At 38.2% G+C, this 23184-nt stretch overlaps 1 protein-coding gene across 1 annotated transcript; it reads left to right on the top strand.

Annotated features, from left to right (window-relative positions):
• Window positions 1-5342: 5342 nt before the first annotated feature.
• fxyd5 (FXYD domain containing ion transport regulator 5) lies at window positions 5343-22914 on the top strand. Its single transcript, XM_079480929.1, has 9 exons — window positions 5343-5668; window positions 9083-9128; window positions 10161-10217; window positions 10305-10469; window positions 11996-12049; window positions 12552-12581; window positions 18785-18859; window positions 20366-20411; window positions 22389-22914. Exons 1-9 carry the CDS (start codon window positions 5609-5611, stop codon window positions 22411-22413), a joined length of 558 nt encoding a protein of 185 aa, XP_079337055.1. The 5' UTR covers window positions 5343-5608; the 3' UTR covers window positions 22414-22914.
• The last annotated feature ends 270 nt before the right edge of the window (window positions 22915-23184 follow it).

The raw sequence follows: 23184 nt of genomic DNA, 5'->3' as shown, positions 1-23184 counted from the left end.
CAGCCAAATGATGCATGGCTTTACGAAGATCAAATCTGAATAGTTTTGATTAAATTATTTCATTAACTACATTCTATTTGTGTCATCTTATAGTTTTGTTGACTTGACTATTTCCCCAACAGCACAAATAAAGAAGGAGTGCATTTGTCCAGACGTTTGACTGGTAATTCTGGTTTGAGCACACTAATAAACTCCAGTAAGTTTACTGTAGCTGCAGCTGTGGCCGCATATAGATTATGTCACCGCAGTAAAAGGCCGACAGCACGCTTACCTCAGCGATTTCTTTTTCAAACTACGAAAAGTGAAAAATGACTTTTGTCTGCTGAGGACATATTCATCTATTTTTTGTGTATATAAAAGATGAATTGCCATTAATCAAAATCTCAGCGCATTTATCAGGGAGAGAAACGCTGGAGAATCTAATGAATAAACGAGCTTCTGGAATGAAATAAACTGTTCTGTCTACGCTGCATTGTATGTTGCTTTAATATTCTTTCTTTGCATCAGATTGGGTTTGATTTTCCAATGTAGGGGGTTAGTTGCACGTCTAACTCTGTTACGCTTGTCACAACTCACATCCGGCCCGTAACTCTTGTTCTGTACCTGCCAGAAACCGGTTGCTTGGGAAACAACCTTTTACTGTTTGCCAGCAGTTCATAAGCGCTTCAACCGCAGTGCAAACTGGCAATGTTTCCTAATGGAATTTGCATGCTGAACTTTTTCTATCGAAATTGCTTTTCACATGGCAGATTTTAAAATTGCATGAATAATAAGGCAACATGAAGTAAGGTAATAAGAATTTTGATTGAATTTGGCTGGCGGTCTATCTCCCATTACGCGACAGCTGCAGTGTGTTTTGCTTCCTGGTTTTTGCTCATTTACTGCTGGAAAATGACATACAATGCAGTGCATTAGCAATCAGACCATTGAGGAGTTGGTCTATACAGTGAGCAAACACAATTTATTCCATAATTACTGATGATAAAAGTCTGCAAATACGGTTATTCTGAAACATTACCCAGGATCCTTTTCTCGCAAATCGGGACTGTGTGAGCGTACAATGCAGAATATACGATTAGCTGTGACTTTTAGCAATTTAGCATGCCATCGTTTTTCTCGTACACGTATTGCGTGTATTTCATAATGATTTAAAGAACACAATTTGCACATTGTACAGAATATAAGTGGTTGCTAGGGCATGCCGCTGTGTGGTTGCTAGGGTGGGTGGCTACTTAATGGCAGAAATGAACAGAGCTCACCACCTGGTATTTGTTCCTACGTTTACTCTTTTGACACATGTTGACATCGCATTTTGTTTCCTTTCTTACTTGGAGAAACATGACAGTAAACCTTGTCTGGGTCTATGTTTTCTTATTTCATAATTGAAGTTTGTGCTGTATTGTTAACATAATTGTTTTAACCCATTTCGTTGGATAAAGACGTATCTCACCACAAAGAAAATGCATGAGAAAAAACCTCTACCAAACCAAACAATCTGAGGTATCAAAAACATTTGAAGTTATCTACATGTCACATTTGAATGTGAGTTTGTTTTAGATTCATTTTTTTCAAAATATTGATTGTTTTCTCACACACACACACACACACACACACACACACACACACACACACACACACACACACACAGCTATCATTTCGATGATGTATGTGCTTTCTGGAGCTTAAACAGGGACCTACTGTATACACGGACATGAAATGATAGATTTTCAATCTTCATTTGTATTTGACTTAAGAAAAGGGTGAGTAAATTATCGGCGAGTTTTCGTGTTTGGAAAACTGTTCCTTTAAGGAAAGAAAACACTAATATGCAATAACTTTACCTCATGATGTCTACCCACCTCATAGATTTGCAGACAGTCTTCGCACAGGACCTCAGAAGACTTCAATCAGGTAATTGCCAGAAAAACAATAACCCAAGCACATGCTCCATCCAAATTGTTGTAATCACAATGCCGTCTGGAGAGGTGTTTTTCCTTTCCACTCTTTCCATGATGGTAGTTCTGAGTCTTGCGTGCACACATTAGTAATGTTGTTTGCTAATTATGATATTTATGTGAAAAGTCTCGACTGTGTGATATCAATTATGTTAAAGACTACTGACAGCAATTTAATACTTCTGTCACCATGATGCATCCTCTGGGAGTTTACAAACAAACTAAAATGAGTGAAACAGCCATCCGACATCCTTAAAGACCTTGTGAATGAATTTTACATTTCTGTGTTGACAAATGTCCTAATGAAAGTTTTTTCCGGTTTTTCATGTTTTTTTGTTGTTGTTTTGTATTTTATGTCCAGTCCATTTTCCTTTGAAATAACAAATAGGATTTAGATATACGAAATGTATACGAAGCTTGACTTATCAATGTGCTTCATCTACACATTTTCTAGACCTTCACACACACACAAAATGTGTAGTCTATATATCTTTATGTTTGTTTACTGTCTGTTCTTTAGCTTGTTATTTTTTATTTCATAATGACGGATCTGTCCTGCCCAGTTAAGGAAACTGACACATACACTGTTTCAGTTGTTTTGGTCTGTAATTGGCACTTTTTCTGTCATCTGTAGGGACAGGCTCTCAAGGATAAGTGCTGCTCCATAAACGGTCTTGTTAAAACTTTGTTCTCTTCATTCTCGAGGAAATGCTGGACTGACAGGGCCAGTCTTGATCTATTCTGCTTCAGTTTATAAACGGCTTTTGGGAAGTAACACTTTTTAAGGGTGTCTTTGTTAAGGTTAGTGGAACAACATGATGTATGATTTCAGTCAATCTCAATATCCTAAAAGGTATCATTATGGACGTGGCCAAAACTTCTAACCTTACATTTTAATTCGTTATTGTATTGAATTGAAAAATAGGACATGTGACTTGTTGGCAAGAGGTGTGCTAATACTTTTCCATCTCAACGGATTCAGGATTTCCACTTTGTGGTTTTATTAAACAATATAAAACAAACTAATGGAAAAATCAAGCCGTATACAGCTCTGAAAAAATATTGCTAATAACTTTAGTCTCAAATTCTAAATAAAAATTATTATTTTTCATTTGCATTTATTTGCAGAAAATGAAAACCGTGCAAACATAATATTTAAATAACAATATTTAAAAAACATTAAGCATGTCAAATATAAAAACATATATTACATTTACTCTAATGTTAAATATTATGATTATTTTTAATTATGCAAGTTCGTATTTATTTTCAATGAATTAATAGTTTTTAATTTGACGTATTATGAAACAGTTTTGAATATGACATATATATTACATATTATTAGTTAATAATTGAATTTGAACACTATGATAACATTTGATACATTATGATAAATGAATATCTGATGGAATTATCCTGTCTTTATGCACAGTTTTTATGTGTCTTAACATTCTCTCAGTGTTTCGCATTGCTGTTGGTGGAAATTCAACAGACACTGCACTGAAATGGATGTAATGTATGTAGAACTTCAGATTAAAGGCAAATTCGGAGTGGTCTCTTAATTTTTTATCACTCACTATTTCCCATGATACAACATGCGATGATCGCCTGATTCAGCTGGAGGAGAGTGACCGTTATTGCCACGAATGCACTTGTGTTTATTCTTGTTGACAGTTCTTTTCGTGTTTTTGAGAATAAACAGATTAGTTGAATGTTAAAGACGGCGGTGCTGTATTTTCAACATATTAAATAATTGTATTAAACTTAATAAATGTTAAAGTAAATAAATCTGGCAAACAGTTGTTTTGTTCTCTTTATTGAAAACGAATACAAAAACGTGACACATGAGGTGTCCATTAAGCAATCCATGAAAGCCACACAGGTGAAAGATAACTGTTATGTCGAATGTCCACGGCAGTACTATCAGATACAGAATTACATTACATCAGCATCCGATATCATTCACTCATTTTCATTCACTTCTTCCCCATATAGTGGACTCAAATATCATCCGCTATATAGGGAATGGTAAAGGGGTGAGCGAGGGAGCGGTTTCAGACACAGCAACCAATTTGAACACATTAGCAACGCACAAAAAAACTAGATATATGTTTCAGATAAAACTAGATATATGTGTCAGATAAAAAGCCAGTAGAGGAGAAATAAGTATGTGGAGAGCATTATGTAGTCAGGGGAGTAGGAGAAATGTGACAGGAGCGAGGTGGTCAAACAAACCCACCAGTCAGTTTCCATTAAATGAGCACTATTGCTCCTTTGTTGATTTATGGAAATCTTGTATTGTTTATTGTAGCCGAATGTAGGTGTTCAAAAGAACAAAGCAATGGTCTATTTATACCAGCCGGGTAAAGTTCACTGTGCTCAACCTCGGGGTTCTCAGAAGAATTGTTAAAGAGGAAAAGCTGAGGAACAGCTGAGGATTCATTTGTTTTGTCTTGAGAAGCATTTCAGAGTGTGGAAAGGCTTCAAAACCTACATATATTCATTACGTTTATTTTAATAAGGCTACGTTGAAGAGAACGTTTCAGATTTGTAATTTCTTAGGAGGACAGTGCTGTCACGACAACATCTGGAACAATGTGATCTTATTTGGTTACCACGTTTATGTTGTGGTCGTAGGATTTCCTTCCTTTGGTTTTCAAAGAAATGAAACGTTGGCCACGTTGTTAGTAATATCATCGGTGAGAAAGGAGAACAAGCTCAAAACTATCCAGCTCAAAAGTAGACTTTGAGTAATTTTGCTGATTTCCAGTAATCGTACCTTTGTTTACTTCTGAGATATATAATGAGATAAATAAATAAGTTTTAAATTGTGCAATAAAAGTCACATTTCCATATATGGACTCATATATTTTATAACTGTGTTGCGTAATTTCATGATTTTTAAGTTATCAAGGATGTGCTTCAAACATCATTTTTATACATCTACACTAACATCATATATTGGTAATTATTTCATTTGAATCTAAAATAAATAAAAAACCAAAACTCAGTTTTGAGCTGTGCTTGCTCTGGCAAAACTATAAACTGAAAAACTGTGTGCAAAACATGACACAGAACAAGTAAGTTGTTTTCAGTGTAGTTTGTTAATGGTTGCTAGGGAACTGCTGGGTGGTTGTTAGGGTTTTCTAAAATAAGATCACCTCTTCAAGTCTCTATAAAACCAAAACCTAAACATTTTCTTTTGGTAGCACAACATTGAAATTGACCAACAAGCTGTATCTCAATCTGATAAAAGAATCGCTCACAATCAACATTTACTTTATACATTTCATCATACACTTAAGTTGCTTCATACAGAAATATAGACATCATTATGAATTCAGGGCCTTTGGAGTGGATATACACAAAGATCTACAGTGCAGATACACACACGCAATGTGACAGAGAGCGAGGGAGGCATTAACACAGTTTGAACTGTAGACAATGGGTGATGAGACTGGCATGAACAAGGATCGGCAGATATGAGCAGAGTCAGGGGCCTGTGCACCAGCGAGAACGACAGAGAGAAAGAGAGAGAGAGAGAGAGAGAGAGAGAGAGAGAGAGAGGAAGTGCTGAATGATGATAGAGGAAGTTAAAAAAAGGGTGTGGGTAACCGTCTACACATCTTCCATTTTCTCTCCGGCACTGGCATATGCAACCCTGTGTTCAACTCCGATTGGATGTGATATACAAGTTCAATATGAACACTAAGGTGAGTGAAATTAAACAATATATATTTAAATTACATTTTGATGCCTGTTTAAGATCGCAATACAGACATTGAGGTAAAATGGAGGGAACAATATGCACAGCTAAAGGCACACGTGCTTCAATCATGTGAGGTCAAAGTGGACCAGACTTCACATTTATCTGATCCATCGATCATCTAACACCCAGAGGAGAATCTGTCTGTAGAAACAGGTAAACACACTCACTCACCTGCTAAAAAGAATTAAGCACGCAACCCAAAGTTCAATACATGCTTGGCCTCACATAGATCAAAGCTGCTACTTCTAATGGGAAAGGTCTTGGAGGCTGCTGAAGAAAATTGTAGAATTAAAGAAAAAATACTATTCTTAAAATAACCATTTTGGATGTGTAAATGTCAGGAAAGGTAGCTGTATTCATTGTAACATATTTCACAGTAAAAAAAAGAAATTATATTATGCATTACAAAAATAACACGTCATTTAAAATAGTTTAATGCATTTCGACATTGTCAGAATAATAAATATGTGTGCTTGGTTGTGATAGAAATAATGCAACGTTAGCAAAAGGTTATAAAGTACTTATAAGGTAATATTACTGTAATAGTTAGCAGTACAACTTGTCCTGTAAAGTCAGACAAATATTCGTTTGAAAGCTGCTGCGAACATGAAGTAATGAACGGGCTGAAGCATTCAAATATGCTTCTCTGCTTTCAGTATGTTGTCATAAAGTCGAGAAAGGAAAGATAGGGTAGATCTGACCTTTAAACTCTCTACGACTTTAGACGTCATAACACGTGGCAGAAGTTCACACTTAACAGAAGTAATGTGAGATAAATTGAGCGTGTGAAACTTACAGTTTCAATGTGCACTGAAATGCTTGACTTTGCTGGAGATAGGACAGGGGATAATTGTAAAGCTTTTTGTTTTCATTCTCAAGACGTTTAGCCTAGAGCTTTGAAATTTCCATTAAATGTCTTTGAACGGTCGATTGTTAACCTAATCGAGTCAGATGCATTTTTACTAAACATTACATTTACACAAAAACAAGGTCTGTAACGGGTACTCTGTGATGCACAGAAAAAAAACTGAATTTCTGTTACAGGGGTACAGCATTGAATTGTGAGTGTAGAGATATTATTGTGGTGGACATCAGTCTGTAGGAAGTACATGTGACCTTTATACTCACAGATCCCGCAGAACTACCAGCCGTAGTTCTCTATTTCTGACCTTCAGCTCCCGTGTCAGAAATCTCACAGTTTTTGTGTCGAAAAAGCTACATGTTGAGCCGCAGCAGCAGTTCTTGATAAATGATGTTTTGCCTGTGCGGTTTGCCCTGTGACTCTGGTATGATTGGTTTGTATTAAAACCTCTGAGCTTTGGCCAAGGCTACAGCAATCTGTTCTCCACACAGAGGGGTCAAGCCCATTCAAAGAGTTTTTTAACAGTCAGTTTTGCATGCAACCTCCAAATGACGAGTTGGGCATCTATTAATCAGTAGGACTTTCCATAGTAAGACACTTTTTCAGTTATGAGCTGCAACCTCGTCTCCTTTAGAGCACAGAGTCCGGAGCTCGGCTCACGGAAACCTCTCAGTCCCCACAACAAGACTTTCAGACTTGTTCTATGCTGGTATGCACCATCATTTAGGCAAACCATTTGTCACCCACTTTCATTTAGACCCGCCGGGTGCGAGAACTGGACCCATGAACTGGGTGTTTGACTTATCTGTCCAGACCGATGATCCGTGTATGTCAGAAACTACTGTGAGAACAGACTGCTCCATATGCTTTCAAATGGCTCTTGCGATACGTTGGTGTTGTCTGCGCTGTCGAACACACCTATTGCCAGCTGACATACAGGTATCGTTAAAAGGGAACAACTTTTATGTTACAGTTCAATTTCAGGGTGCTAAGATTGTTGTTGGGTGCTGTCATTCCGATTCGTGTTTCTAATCCATCTGTCCGCATTTGCGTTTCGGCCCATGTGTTTGCGTTTCGGCCCGGTTTGCCAGATGGCCAGTCCGCCCCTGCAGTGGCATAACAACACCGGCCCTCGCGGCCAAAAAACAGACCGGCCCATCGGGAATCTTCCAGGTCCTCTCGATTAGCCAATACGGGCTGTTTAAGAAATAGATGCACTTCAATTATTATATTATGTATTATATTAAATTAAATATTTTTGTGGAAGGATAATAAATCTGTATTAAAGGCAGTTGAACATAGGGCAGCCACTTTGCTTAATTTTTATTTGCTTTCACTTTTGTGCTTTATGTTCATTTGTATGCAAACAATGACATTTTTTACTATTGTAGCACAAAATTGCATACAAGATACACCAGACTGATGCATTTACCTTAAAAATGTACATCTTTTTTTTACAGGGAACAAGATTCATATAACAATGTTGTAATTTAATTCTCTCAATGATTTGTGCGATGTTTTGAATATGCTGAAAAGATATTCTCTATAATATTGCTTTAAATGTATGTATTTGTTTCTCTGTGTTGTGCACCCTTCAAAAAATGGATGCATGACGCACCGTCTCCACACCTATAGAATTCTGGGATTTTGGTTGTTTCATTACACCAATGGGGAAAATGGTGACTAATGTGATGATGATGTGTCCTAATCTAGTGTTTGTGTTAGGTGCAGACTCTGTTACTAGGTAACCAACATCACCGTCCTCCGCACACAGGCATTGACAGTCTTCTATTGTTGGCCTTTATGGATCAAAAGGCCCAAATTTCAACCATGTCTCAAATTGATTGGTTAATGATAACCCTGAGAAATGTCGAGACCTTTTATCTCATAAGCTGTCATTACATCGGCTGAATGTTTACGGGCAGACCGTGACAAAACCATAAAACATGCAGTCCTTAAAGTTGCAGTCCTTAAAGTTCCCAACTTCAAGTTGACCTGAAGTGTAGCCTTAGACACAATGTTTTGTCATTTTGAATTTGATGTTTTAATACAAAACATTGAGTATTCGATGCATAACTAATTAAATGCCATTTTGTGTTGACGTCTATGCTGGAAAAGTTAGATTTCCTTATTTACAATACAGCACACAAGATGCTCTCTGGAAACTTCTCAAATCATGCTGTCGTATGGTCATTTATTTACTGAAAAAGCAGATCTCAATTTTGAAACTGCTGTTATTGACATGCACTTTGCAGAATGATAGCAAGAAGGAATAGAAAAGAACAGAATAAAATACGAAAATGTCAGATATGTCAGATACCTTATTGGTAATTCAGAGCAACGCTTTGTTCGACATAAGAGCAGTTTTTCCTTTTTGCACTTGGGCCTGAAGACAACCTTACAGTTTTATAAAGCGATTTATATATAAAGACACACTTTTTATGTACAACCTGTTTGTGGTTTTCTAATAGCTGCTATCTTTCCTTTTTTGTTCAGATTCTGTTACGAGAGGTGACATTTTTACTATTTCTTTACCTCAAAGGTGAGTAATTGGCTTGCCATTCTGATTCTCTCTCAAAACACACCATTCACACCAAAAATTCTCTCTCTCTCTCTCTCTCTCTCACACACACCATTTTTTTATTATTTTATACACATACTGCATACACTACAAACATTTGTCAGTCTAATCTGATCAGTTCTACTTTTGATAAAATGCCACATTACCCAAAGCCACGAATGACCAGCGGGTCTAATATGTAGAATTGTTCCAGAGGAATATTTGCAATAAAAGATTGATTATAGCCGTTCTGCAATAATCACATCATTTGCCGAGAGAATTGCTTAATCCCATGTGGCCATTCGTCTTGTGAAGAGATTCATTGGAAAGCCACGTGTAGCCAGAAAACGCGCCCAAATTGTGGCTACCCATCTCCGCTATAGCACAATTAGTCCTTGTTCTCTGGCAGGGTGTATGCGAGTCCGGCCTTCATTACAAACCACTGCACTCTACATCACCACACTGTTATTATGCCACAGTCAGAATTCATTTGCATTCATTTGCTGGCCACTGTGTATTCTGTTGAGCGCGAACAATGTGCAGAACGTGTTCTTCAAACGCGTATGAGTCCTAATGGTGTCTATAAAGATATATCGTTTGGTTCAACATTTTCAAGCACTTCTTTCAAGATCAGACCAATGGCAGCTTTATAGGTGGAACTGGCCCTCTTTATTACATTCCCACACATCAGAATTGGGTCATTTGTTTATCACACATTTTGTTGCAGTAGCATGGTTTTATTATAACCGTTTTAAACTGTTATTGCAGCATTAGATGAAAAGAAAACAGAAATGTAAAAATAATGACTTTTTCGTAAACTGCAGTCATCTGCCAATGGTCAGACAAACAAATAGCACTGCCCCCGATGTATGCCTTTGGTTGCTTTGTAAGGCTGTGCAAACAAATAGAAACCAAACAATGATGTGACTGTTGTTTTATTTATGTCTAACCAAAAATATCATTTGTGACTTAAAAAACACCTTTAAATGAAAAATCTTTGTTTTGTCTATGAAGGATATGCCACTGAAACACTTGCGCCTGTTTCCAACACACCTGGACGCACAGGAAATGGTTGGCGATTCTTTTAAATACTTATTATTTTGGCTTAACAGCTTCCCTTTTAAGTCCATTAAAAACACGTTTGTTCCCTTCCCTCAGTTTACACAACCGCCACAGAGATGACGACAGGCACCGTCACCGATGAGAAAAAGAGTCAGACCACACCTGCGACAGACGGAAATATCTTCACCAACTCCACCGTGACCTCTACAGTGACCACAAATGAGACGTCTACAGTCAGTACAGTCAGTACAAGAACACAAAGTAAGCTTTGATATATTTCCTGCTCCTACTGGCACTAGCTCTACAGTAAAGTTTTGTTTAAGTTCACACAGAAAAATCACAAATGTGAGTGACATGTTCTTTGAATTTCCAAGTTGGGGTTGTTTCGGTGAGAAAACATAGAAGCAATGAATGTGAAGTCTGTAGTTGACTATACATGTATTTTGGAAGCTAATTTCAGTGACTTAGCTTGTCTATGAAAACCCAGCTCTCAGTCTTTTTGTATGAACTACATTAATTTTACATGAAGTTTTCCACATAAAATCATACTGTAAAGAACATTGTGTTCAATGTTTAGGAAGTCAACTTCTGGAAATCTGTGCAAAATAATGTAATAAATTTGAGTACCTTAAAATCTTTTATCATTTACAGCAATAAGCGACTTCAATTGAAAGGAGACCGTTCCAAATTTTCATTTAACCAGCCTTTATGTATTGTGGTCTTCCACAGTGTGTCTGTGGCATTTTAAATAAATCAAACCTCAGGAAAGATATAAAATCATCCTACAGCAGTGTGAAAGACTGACAGATGACTAGACACTTGAAAACTCATCACATACATTTTTTTTTTTACTTTTCCTAAATACATGTACAAATATTACGGTTGTGCTGCTTAAAGTGAATATGAACTCTTTTTTTTGAGGTGTGAAAAAATACAGAGCATCTTTTTTGTTATTTAGACCCGTTCCTCCAGTTTCATTTTCTGTAAACTAATGTTAGAAGCAATATTTTTACTTGAAAATTGAAAGAAATATTGGTAGTAGTTCACAGTATGATACAAAAATGATCACTTTACCTAAACGCATACCTATAAATAATACATTTAGAAAAACTGAAAATAATTCTGAAATGGTCTCTTATTTTTTTCCACGGCTGTGTAATAAGATAAGGTAAACCGCCAAATGTAATGCTGACTTCCCAAATACAAGCAAAAGGATTTTAACTTTAGAACCTTCCACTCGAACAAGCGAGGATGCCGGGAATGGGATTGGGAGGAGGGTGACGGTGCAGAGGATGGCATGAATAGCTAAGAGGCTTCCACTTCACTTGCGCAATTCATATCAAGGGCACACATAACTTGGAAACTAATTAGCAGGTAATTAGAAAATGTTGGATGGTCTTTCCATGCTGCGGGGCTTAAAGATAATGCTGCGTTTCTGTGGGATTGAGCAGCACTGTCGTGGCGATGCTTTATGAAGAATCAACCGACCATATATCCTGAGAGAGGCGCACCATTGAAATATGCCAAAATTGAATTTGAAAGACAGGCCGGGACAAAAAAAGAGTGCTGCTTGAATTGAATTAGAAGTAATTATGGACGAATCCATAAGATTGTGATAAGGGGCCACGCTGTCTGCTTTTCAAGCTCAGGGTCCGACGTCTCTACTGTCGCCCTGCATTACGGACACTGAGAAAAACCTCATTCAAAAGCTTCCTTTTATTCATTATTGAATTGGAGAAAAGAATGTCCACATTAGATTAAGTCTTGTTTTTATGTTCTCCTTGCAGTGACCATGAAGACCAACACATCCACAATTTCCAAAACCAACTTCAGTGCGTGGGGTAAAGACCGTTTGCTCATTCTCTTCTACTGTTCTGTTCACCCGCTTGCTATATTTGACTGAAACATCAGTCGTGTTATTGATATTAAGCCATTCTGAGGTTATCCGCATCAGTCAAGATTATCCGCGTTGATTTAAAATGGGCACAATAGCCTTGTCGATTGTGTAAAATATTCGCACTGGCAGTATCTCAAATCCATATATTCATAACAGCCACACACTGTCATTTCACTGCCTTAATCCAACCATGGGAAATTTGCGTTGGAAATCATCTAAGGTAGACGGGAAAGATTGCTTTCTGATCGTCATCCCATTAGATCCATTAAAAAAAGCCAAACCCAGCAGGCTCATGATGCACATGAATGTGCCGACACACTCCCACACATTGCCTTACTTTACATAATATGAAAAAGAGTCCTTTATATTTTATGGGTGTACACAATTGTTTGTAAGTCTTGTTTATTATGTCAAAACCTCTCTAAACTGTGCCATTTTCTCTACAGAGAAGAAATGGGATGAACCATTTAATTACGGTAAGTATCTGTTGAATCATTTAGTAGTAAGTGGTGTTTGCTAATGCAAGCAATACTGTTATTATCGCTAAAACAGAGGGTCGATGTAAGAAAGCAATGCCATGAATACTTTTGCAAGCTTAAAGCAACGCAATGGCAACATTCTTGCATTGTAGAAATCAGTTTTGCACAGGCAAGTACCACTTTTTTCCAGAAAATGCAGAAATCTAGGATGTATAATTTTGTGCTGATAAAGTCCTCACCTATTGTGGATGTGCAAATCTGGTGCATCGACTATCACATTCTCACCTTGGAATTCATAGGCGTAATTTGCCAGACCTTTTGGAAAAGCAATTAAGAAATGCTTGCGGAAGGTGTGCATTGTTTAGGGTCCATGAATATCTAAAACTTCATCAACACTTTGAATGCATACCAGAGACCCAATCAGGATCACCTTTCTTTGATTTGTACTTTTTAATTTTTTAACTTAACTTTCTTAACTGTTCAATGTGTAATTTTTTGGAGGATATAAAGGCCGTAAATAATGAAGCGTTATGTTTTTATACCAAAGAATGAGCGATTTCTATCCACATGCACCGCTAGATGCCGCTTAATTTCATAAACTGGACCATTAAATGTTACAATATTAGGCTTTAAAGGTCAAATAGTCCACAATTTAATTCATGGGGTATTAATACCAACAATTAACATTAGCATGTTATTTCAGACATACTTATCTGCAGAGAGAAAGCCAGTCCCGCTTGTTGTGGAATAAAGTCCAGGGGCCTCATTTATCAATAGTGCGTAGAAAAGGTTCAATATTTTGTCCTACATGAATAAATTTTGTGTAAATACTTAAATATCCGTATTTATCAAACGTGTGTACACGGGTCTTACGCACACCAGTGAGTAATCATTGGTAATAAATATATGGGATGAATTTAAACTCAAAACTATTAACAAAAGCAGTTATTTTACTATTTAGATTTTTATTACATATATAATAATATTAATATATTATAATTTTGCGCACACCAAGGACACCTTGTGCATTTGTGGATCAGGCAACCCACGTGCATTCATCCTGTGCATTTGAATTTTGATACTTTCGTTTCGCTGTTTTCAGCATTACACGACCCACATACAAACATGTATCAATAAATTAGCTGATATCTACGCATTATTTGTCTTTTATACATTTACATTTAGTCATTTACCAGACGCTTTTATCCAAAGCGACTTACACAGAGTTCAGCGAGCAATAAGCGATATTTCATAAAAGAGCAATAGTACATTTGGTGCTAATACAAAGTTAATATGTCTCTCATTTCGTGTCTGTGAAATTTGGAACTGAATGAATATGAATCACTTTGTACAAACAGATATATATTTGCGAATGCAAATGATCTCTTTTGTATAAAAATATCATAATTTGTCCATTTCTAACAGAAAACATGCATTTGCGGATCAGGCGACACACGTGCATTCATCCTGTTCTGTGCATTTGGAGACTTTAGTTTCACGATTTTGCGTTGGACATTTCAGTTCAGTTTAATGTGTTTAATAAAAAAATTCCGTATATTGTTCTGTTAAGTGTGTCTTTAACATTGTGCTTTCAATAAAAGGTCTTTAGTAGCTTCTCACACCAATTATACAAATGTCTTTCTTGAACTATGAATATGCAGAGACTCCAATTAAACAACACAAGAATCACACAGCAGTATTTTCTTTTGTAGTACATTTACATTTACATTTAGTCATTTAGCAGACGCTTTTATCCAAAGCGACTTACAGATGAAGAAACATTGGAAGCAATTGTAACAACATAGGCAACAAAATTCATCAAATGCATCAAACTAGTCCATTAAAGCCTAGCACAGTATAAAAGCTAAGAATAGTGAGGTTAGTAAATTATTATTTTTTTTTAAAAAAGGAAAGGGAAGAGCATTAGGAAAAATCTATCAGCGACGTGTTGACGGAAGAGATGCGTTTTCAGGCGTTTTTTAAAGATGGCAACCGAGTCTGCTGATCTTGTAGCAGCTGGTAGATCGTTCCACCAATGTGGAACAGATCCAGAGAAGGTACGGGAGAGTGACTTTTTTCCTTTTTGGGATGGTACCACTAGTCGTTGTTCCTTTGCAGACCGCAGTGATCTGGCAGGAACATAGATCTGCATTAGCGAGTGGAGATACGATGGTGCAGACTCGGTGTTGGTCTTGTAGGCCAGGAGCATGGCTTTGAACTTTATGAACTTTTCTAATTTTCCTAATGTTGTAGAGGATGAATCTACAGGACCGGATGGTGCTGGCAACATGACTTGTGAGGTTAAGCCGATCATCGATTACCACTCCCAGGTGTCTGGCTGTTCTGGACGGTGTAATCGTTGATGAGCCTAGTTGAATGGCAAGGTTGTGGTGAATCTTTGGGTTGGCTGGGATCACAAGCAGTTCTGTTTTTACAAGGTTTAGCTGCAGGTGATGATCCTTAATCCAAAGCGAGATGTCACTCAGGCATTCCGCGATGCGAGCAGCAACCGTCGGATCGTCCGGTTGAAATGACAAATAGAGTTGTGTGTCGTCGGCATAGCAGTGATAGGAGAAGCCATGCTTCTGAATGACCGAGCCGAGGGATGTCATGTAAATGGAGAAGAGTAGCGGTCCAAGCACTGAGCCCTGTGGCACCCCCGTGTTGAGCTGTTGGGACGCAGAGACCTCATCTCTCCAGGATACTCTGAATGACCTACCCGAGAGGTAGGACTCAAACCATTGCAACGCCATTCCAGAGACACCCATAGCACTGAGAGAAGCCAGGAGGATGTGATGATTGACAGTGTCAAAGGCAGCAGACAGATCCAGTAGGATAAGCACAGATGACATGGATGATGCTTTTGCCAGTCTCAGGGCTTCGATGACTGACTGAGAGCAGTGCAGTCTCTGTGGAATGACCGGTCTTGAACCCAGACTGATTGCTGTCCAGGAGGTTGTTTTGCATGAGAAAGGAGGAGAACTGGTTGAACACAACTCGCTCCAGGGCTTTGGCGATGAAGGGAAGAAGGGAGACAGGCCTGTAGTTTTCTAGCAGTGTAGGGTCCAGGGTGGGTTTCTTTAGAAGCGGTGTGATGCAGGCCTCTTTGAACACTGTGGGAAATGTCCCAGTGGTGAGCGAAGAGTTGATGATGTGGGTCAGAGCAGGCACAACCATTGGAGATATGGCTTGGAGGAGATGGGTGGGGATGGGATCCAGTGGGCAGGTGGTAGGGTGGTTGGAAACAATGACCTTGGAGACATCAGCTTCAGACAGAGGAGAAAAGGTGGAGAGCACACACGTGTCAGGGATGTGGGCGGGTTCGACGGGTGGTGGCGTAGAGAACTGGCTGCTGATGGCAGTAGTTTTCTTTACGAAGAACGATGCAAATTCAGCAGCTGTTAACTCCGATGAAGGCGCGGGAGCAGGCGGACAGAGGAGAGCAGAGAAGGTTTTGAAGAGCGTACGAGAGTCCGGAGAGTTGCAGATTCTCGAGTGGTAGTAATCTGTTTTTGCAGAGGTGACATCTACAGAGAAAGAAGAGAGAAGAGAATGGTAGAGAGAGAGGTCTGCAGGGTCTTTTGACTTGCGCCATTTTCTCTCAGCTGACCGGAGGCTGGCGAGCTGCTCACGCAGTACATCCGATAACCAGGGAGCCGACGGGGATGCACGGGCTGGTCCAGATGCAAGAGGGCATAGGTTGTCCAAGCAGGATAAAAGCGTGGAACACAGAGTGTCTGTGGCATTGTCTGTATTCAAAAGAGAGAGCTCATCAGAGGGGGGAGTGCAGAGAAGACAGCGGAGGAAAAACAGGAGGGAGGGAGAGACCGCAGGTTGCGCCGGAAGGTGACCATCGGTAAGACATCTGTGATATCCGGAGCAGTGAGGTCGAGGGTGACGAAGAAGTGATCAGACGTGTGCAGCGGGGTGACCTGAGAGTGATGAGTGGAGCAGGACCTTGTGAAGATCAGATCTAGATGGTTTCCAGACTTGTGGGTTGCTGATGTAGAAACCTGCTCGAGGAGAAATGATGCTGTCAGGTTAACGAAGTCAGCAGCCTGTGGTTTTCCAATATGGATGTTTAAGTCACCTAGTACCACCAGGGGAGTACCATCCTCAGGGAAGGATGAAAGAAGCAAATCCAGCTCCTCCAAGAAATGTCCAAGCTGACCTGGGGGACGATATATAACTACAAAATGACTTTTAACAGGGTGGGTGATAGTAACAGCATGAAATTCAAAGGAGCTGTTGTCACACATGGGTGTTAGCTGATTGAATTTCCAGTCTTTGGGGATGAGTAGACCGGTGCCTCCACCCCTTCCTGTGATGCGAGGGCTGTGGGAGAAAGTGTGGTTATGGGAGAGGGCAGCGGGAGTGGCAGAGTCCTCTGGTTTGATCCATGTTTCTGTAAGTGCTACAATGGAAAGACCAGAATGTTTAACAAAAGCTGTAATGAAATCAGCTTTGTTCACAGCAGATTGGCAGTTCCACAATCCTATTGGGAAAGTAGAAGGGGCAGTTGCTAGCAGTGATACGTTGTGAAGATGTGAGGTTTCACCACGTGACAGAGCGGAAGTAAATACAAAACGATTTCCCAGTTTAACACAGTACTAAACAACTCAACAAGTGAACAAGACACAATTGAAATACACTTACACAATTCTGTACGCTTCTGCTGCTAAATTGCTTCTCCTGAATTTTTTTACTGCCTTCTATACTTAAATTGATCAAGAAAACGTTATCCATCCTAAAATAAGAAATACATGTCATAGAATGCATTTAATGTAATGTTTTATACACGTTGCAATGCAACATGCTGTATATTATAAGCTGTTTGTTTAAATTTTGGATTTAGTTCATGCTTTGGAAAATAGAACCTTATAATTCGAAGCTGTCTCTTTTATGCATAGAATGAAAGAGACGGGTTCCCCACATCATTCTTGCTACATAGAATGCAAAGATTTTGGGGATCAACATCTCCAAACGCCTCAGAATGATGAGCCTTAATTCCAAGGTGACGATATTTCGTTCGGCAGTTCGAAATGAAAAACGCAAATGACAGTGATTTAACAGCCACAAATCTGTTTTGAAGTAGATTGAACAAACGTATTTTGTCATTCTGATGAATTTGTTAACAAGCAATCAATGTGGCACTTTGGATTTGATTTGACAGAACTTGTATCAGGTGTTAATTTTCCACTGTATATGAGTATCTGACAACATGTCCACACAGAGAGACTCCTATATTTATAAGAAAGTATTGATAAATATATTTGCTATATGTTAAATTATAGCTACATTTCGATATATTGGACGAAAAGCGGCACTTCTATCACTAGTTCAATATACTGTAATATATAATAAACGTATTATTCTATGTATTTTTAAATATAAATGATTTTCTTTGCATAAGAGGAGAGACTTGAGAAACACAATCCCTGGTGTCTGTGGAAAGTCTTGTGTTTATAAGAAAGAGAGAAGTGCTGAGAATTAGAGCACTACGCTCGCTCGAGTGCTGTAGTTAAAAGCTTATGACCTGGTGACAGATGCTGTTTCAATCACTTTCTCTTGTTCGGGCAGCTACAGGGCATCCGATGTTCAGGAAAAAGCCTCATTAGCTTTGACCTGTGGATGCCTTCATTCTCAATTCCCCAGCGTTTTAGACTTTAAAAGTGCCTGAAAACTCTTCCAGAAAGTCATCAGTTAAGGATGTGTTGTGCAGGATGTTCTCTATTACTTGAAGTTCTGTGCGTGTGGGTCTGGTTTTAGACTAAATGTCCCCCAAAAATGTCCCACAAGAGCAGAAAAACCTGCAATCACCCAACAGTGCCAACTGTCTCCATAATGAAAACAACTCAACAATATCAACAAATCTTGATGAATACAAAGGTGTCCTGCTATAACAGCATTTTTCATTGAAACCAAGCAGTGAGAATCCAATAATTATCAGGAAAAGGAGAATTACACCATTAAAAGTAAAGCTCCCAGGGAGTCACCAGCATCTCAGCTGCTTTTATAAATTTGCCTCTTCTCCTGCTTGGAGATACAGTTCTGTGCGATTGAACATGACATCTTCACCCAAACATGAAATTAAATCGAATGAGACTTTAAGCTTTTGGAGAAAATTTGAGTGCTAGACAAAATTCTGTTCATTTACTTCGCATGATGTTTAGTGCATAACATGATTTGTATGTTTTCAGACTACACCTCTCTCCGGCGAGTAGGTTTAGGCATCGCAGCGATTCTCTTTGTGATGGGGATCTTGGTTCTTGGTTGTAAGTTTTTTTTAAAGATCATTTACATTTTCTTGATCATTTACATCATTTACAGTTTTAAAGGGACAGTTCAACGACAAATAAACATTGTGTCATCCTATTCTCGCCCCCGACTTCCAAATCTGTATACATTTCTTTGTTCTGGTGAACACAGAGAAAGATATTTTGCTTGTTGTAACCAAACAGATCTTTTGGGGCTCAAGCCACGAATGTTTTTTCAAAAGCCCCGAATCGACCTCAGGTTTCTAAAATGAATTCATTCAGTACGCTGTGTGGCAGCATTCAGCCTTAAACTTGGCCCTCCACTACCGAAGAAGACGTTCAGATTAAAACAAAGGTAAATTATATGTGTGCAAAATGCAGAATCTTTTGACATTAAACATGCTTTGCACATCAGTCATTATTACAGTGGCATCTTTATTACCGTGAAAGGGTATATTTGTAGTTATGTGATGTGAAAACTGTTATCTGATGCAGAGATACCGGTTAATGGCTAATGTTAACACTAGGCGAATAGACTATGTTGCTCAATGTGTGCCGGCCCACTGTTGGGATATAAGTAATATTTTTACAAAACAGCGTTTCCAACAACCTGTCACTGTTATCGACTGTTTTGAATGTATAAACATGAACACATTTCGTCTGTAAATATGCACATGGTTAGAGGCTGTGTGAAACAATATAGCCAATATTGCTGCTTTTGATGGTGATTTGTTAGAAGATGTCGCGCTAAGTCAGAACTGACAATAGAAACAGAAATCTGTAAATGAAACAGCTTTATTGTCGTAAATTTAATCTATAGGCTTATGTAACGGAGGCAGCTAGTGAAGAGCTGTGCAGTGTGTAAACCTCACTCGCCGACCAACAGAGACCTTAGCGACAGAAGTTAGTCACTGCAGTGTTTAGCCTCCTCTTTAAAAGCGCCGTCTTCCATCTGGCTAGTCCGAATAGAACCGGTGACACTAAGTTAGAACTCTGTGTGAATTATGAAAGAATCTGAAAGAAATGAATTAATAGGTAGAGGCGAGGCAGTGTGTGCTTGCAAATGCCAGTGATTTTCAGTATGCTGGGAAATGTCTTGATATTGTTGTTGCTGATCCAGAAAAGCATTGTTGTGTTGTAAATCCTATATGACGGAGAATGTTTACAGGTGTTGATATTGTCCTTCAGGTTGTGATCATAATTTGTAACTTGGCAATGTAATCCTGTGCGTATTGTGCCCAGGAGTCACTGAATTCTTAATCCGGGCCTGTGGCCACCAGCATAGTAGGTACAGTATGTTTACACTCACTCCTCCAAATATCTTTCTCTGTTTTCATCAGAACAAAGACATTTATACAGATTTGGAACAAACTTGAGCGTGAGTTTTCGTTTTTGGGTGAACTGTCCCTTTAACATAGCAAACAACACAAGTCCGATAACCATAACAACTTGGTTGTAAGTTATGAATTCTGAATGCGTTTCAAAACCTTCTTCCCTTACATTTGTTCTTCCTTCATCCCGAAGGTGGTAAAGTGAAACGAATACCACGCTGTCGCACTGGCAAAGGAAGGTGAGCTGGACTTTTGTTTATACTTTTTTATTTTATTTTATTTGTGTGTGTGAGCCTCAGAAGTTTATAGTAAAATCACAAGATGTGTTAAGAATAACATGCTTCTACAGATATCGTGTATGCGTATAAGTATGTGGCAAGCTAATATGCAAATGCTCTGTGTCTATTATAAGATAAGGATAACGTACATACATATGAATGACCTGATCTTCCATTTTCTGTCCGACAAATGAAGTGGATGACATTGTCAAAATATTTATCAAAAGTAACTTCACTGTCAAGAATTTCTGTAGAAATTACAGTGTTGCCGGCAGCAGTTTGCCAGTAACTTACTTTAGATTTACATTTATATAAGATAAATGATCATTAAACACTAACTGTAACTATCCTTACAGAAGAAAACTATAAATAACAGCCTCATACAAAGTACAGAAAAAAAGTGAATGCTTTGAGAATGGTTCCCAGAATGCTTTGCACGAGGCTGTTATTTAAAAGTTTTTTTCCTGTAAAGATAAAGACTTGTTAATGTTTAATGTTCACTTATCTTTGAACAAACTGTTGACAATAAATTAGATAAATATAAATCTACAGTAAGTTACTTGCAACTACCTGCACAACTACAGCAAAAAAAATTTACAGTATTGATTTATTAAATACTTGATTTATTAAGATGATAAGTGTATTGCACTTACTGAATTACTTATTCCCTGTAGAGAAGTCATGTAACCACATCGTGCGTTGCATACTGTGCGTTTCACAAACTATTTGAAAAGAAAAGTAAATAAACAGCATACTGTGCACAGTAAGCAATAAATAAGAAAACCATTCTGTTTATTGTGCAATAGTTCACTGCTTAAATATCAGCGCTGTCATTGCTTTTATAACCTTTGATATTTTTTTGTAATATCCTGATGCGTCCTTACAGGATTTATTATGTTTAGACATCATTAGGGGTTTAAATAGACCGTCCAATGTGCCCGCCGTTCAATCTTGCTTCATGTAATTAGAGCCAAGAGTTTATGTGTAATACAATGCAATGTAAGTCGCTTTGGATAAAAGCGTCTGCCAAATGAATAAATGTACTAATGCACTAATGTGTAATATGTGCTCATTATACACCTCTCCGTGCCATTTCAAAATGAAATTTCTAAATAAAAAGTACAGAGCGTTTGCATGTCAGCTGGGTTGACTTGTGCAAGAGGGACAAAACAGTATGTAATTTGAGTAATATAAGTGTAGAATAATAACATGCTTCTCTATGAAAAGAGCTTTTTCAAATGGTCTTGGGTATTAAGGGGAAAAGGCATAATTTTCTTTCTCTGCAAAACAGTAACAATCGGTTTAACCGCTTTTAAGGCTTTACCTAGAGAGAATGGAGTCGCTGAAACAGCCTGCGCTCTCGTAGAGCGTCTATGCAAACCTGCTGAAGGGTTTGACTGTCGATTTATGATATATTTAATGCCCTTTGGACTATAAAGTAGCGTTATATAAATGTGAAGATGATAAATGGATAGTTCAGCCAAAACAGAAAAGTTTTGTGTCATTCATGCCTTCTCACCCTCGTGTCACTTTAAACCTTCTTCTGCAGAACACAAAAGTAGATCTTTTAAAGAATGTTGATAACCAAAGAACACTGGCCCCCATTGACCTTCATTGGGCACAAAACCACATAGACACTTTTCAAAATATCTTCTTTTGTGTTTTTTTTACATGAAATCATACACCGACAAACAGAGTTTATTCATATATAGAAAAGTAAAACCGCTCACCCAATAACAATCGATCTTAAAGGATTAAACTCATTTGCATAAAGTAAAACTTTTTTCATCTTGTTTGTGTCACTGTTACTGATAGTGTTCAAACTTAAAGTGAATTTTGGTTTGTTTGTTGCTGCAAATATACATCCTTTTTTGTGTACGGTTGTATTTGCTCATGAAGTGGCATAACTAACCTGTTTCTGTATATTCTATTGTCTAGTTCGTACGAAGTGACCAGAAGTTAGCGCTCAATCTATCACAGCTCATCATCAATAAAACTAAAGGCAACAGATGAAAACAGAGGAGCCAGTCAGACCTGTTCTGACAGCAGTTAGGCCAACATACTTAAATTTCCCTCCTGTGACAAAACAAGGCCAAGATGGAGAGATTGTGTGCGTAAGTGTGTTCATTATTTTAAACTGATCTCTGGGTTTGGCACACGAGGCGCTGGGGAATGTGTTGTTGCTCTTGTGCAGCACTATACGCCAGCGGTAACACAGCAGCTGGGACTCAGAAATAAAATCCCTTCATCCCCCAGCACCAAATGGCTCTGTTTTAACGTCAAACTTTGTTAAACACAAACCTGTACTTGCTTTTATATTATTATTTTAACATTCTGCATCTTCACGTGTGTCATTCATTTGGATTTGGAGAAGAGAGGGATGTAAAGCTCACAAGCGCCCTCTTGAGGCCATTTACTGTACTATAAACCAGCAACGAAAAAATAAAGTTTGACTATAAAAGTACGGGTGTTTTCAGTTTTGCATTTATCTCAATTTATCACCTGGACTTTTGTGTAAAAACAGGGTTACCAGTGTATCTGAGCTAAAAACTAGTAAAGCTGGTTTCATAATACATAATGCAACTCCAAGGCTGTCAACAAATGGAAAATGAGTATTTGCTGATGTCATAGGAAAAATATATCAAGATAATCTCTTTGAGATTTTCCATTAGCATTTCTAGGTTGACCACAAGGAGTTTGTACAAAATCTGAAGCCATGTACTCATAAATCAAT

Source organism: Barbatula barbatula (genome assembly GCF_947034865.1).
Source record: "Barbatula barbatula genome assembly, chromosome: 19".
NCBI classification, from domain to species: Eukaryota; Metazoa; Chordata; class Actinopteri; order Cypriniformes; family Nemacheilidae; genus Barbatula; species Barbatula barbatula.
This window is presented reverse-complemented; position numbering and strand designations above follow the sequence as displayed.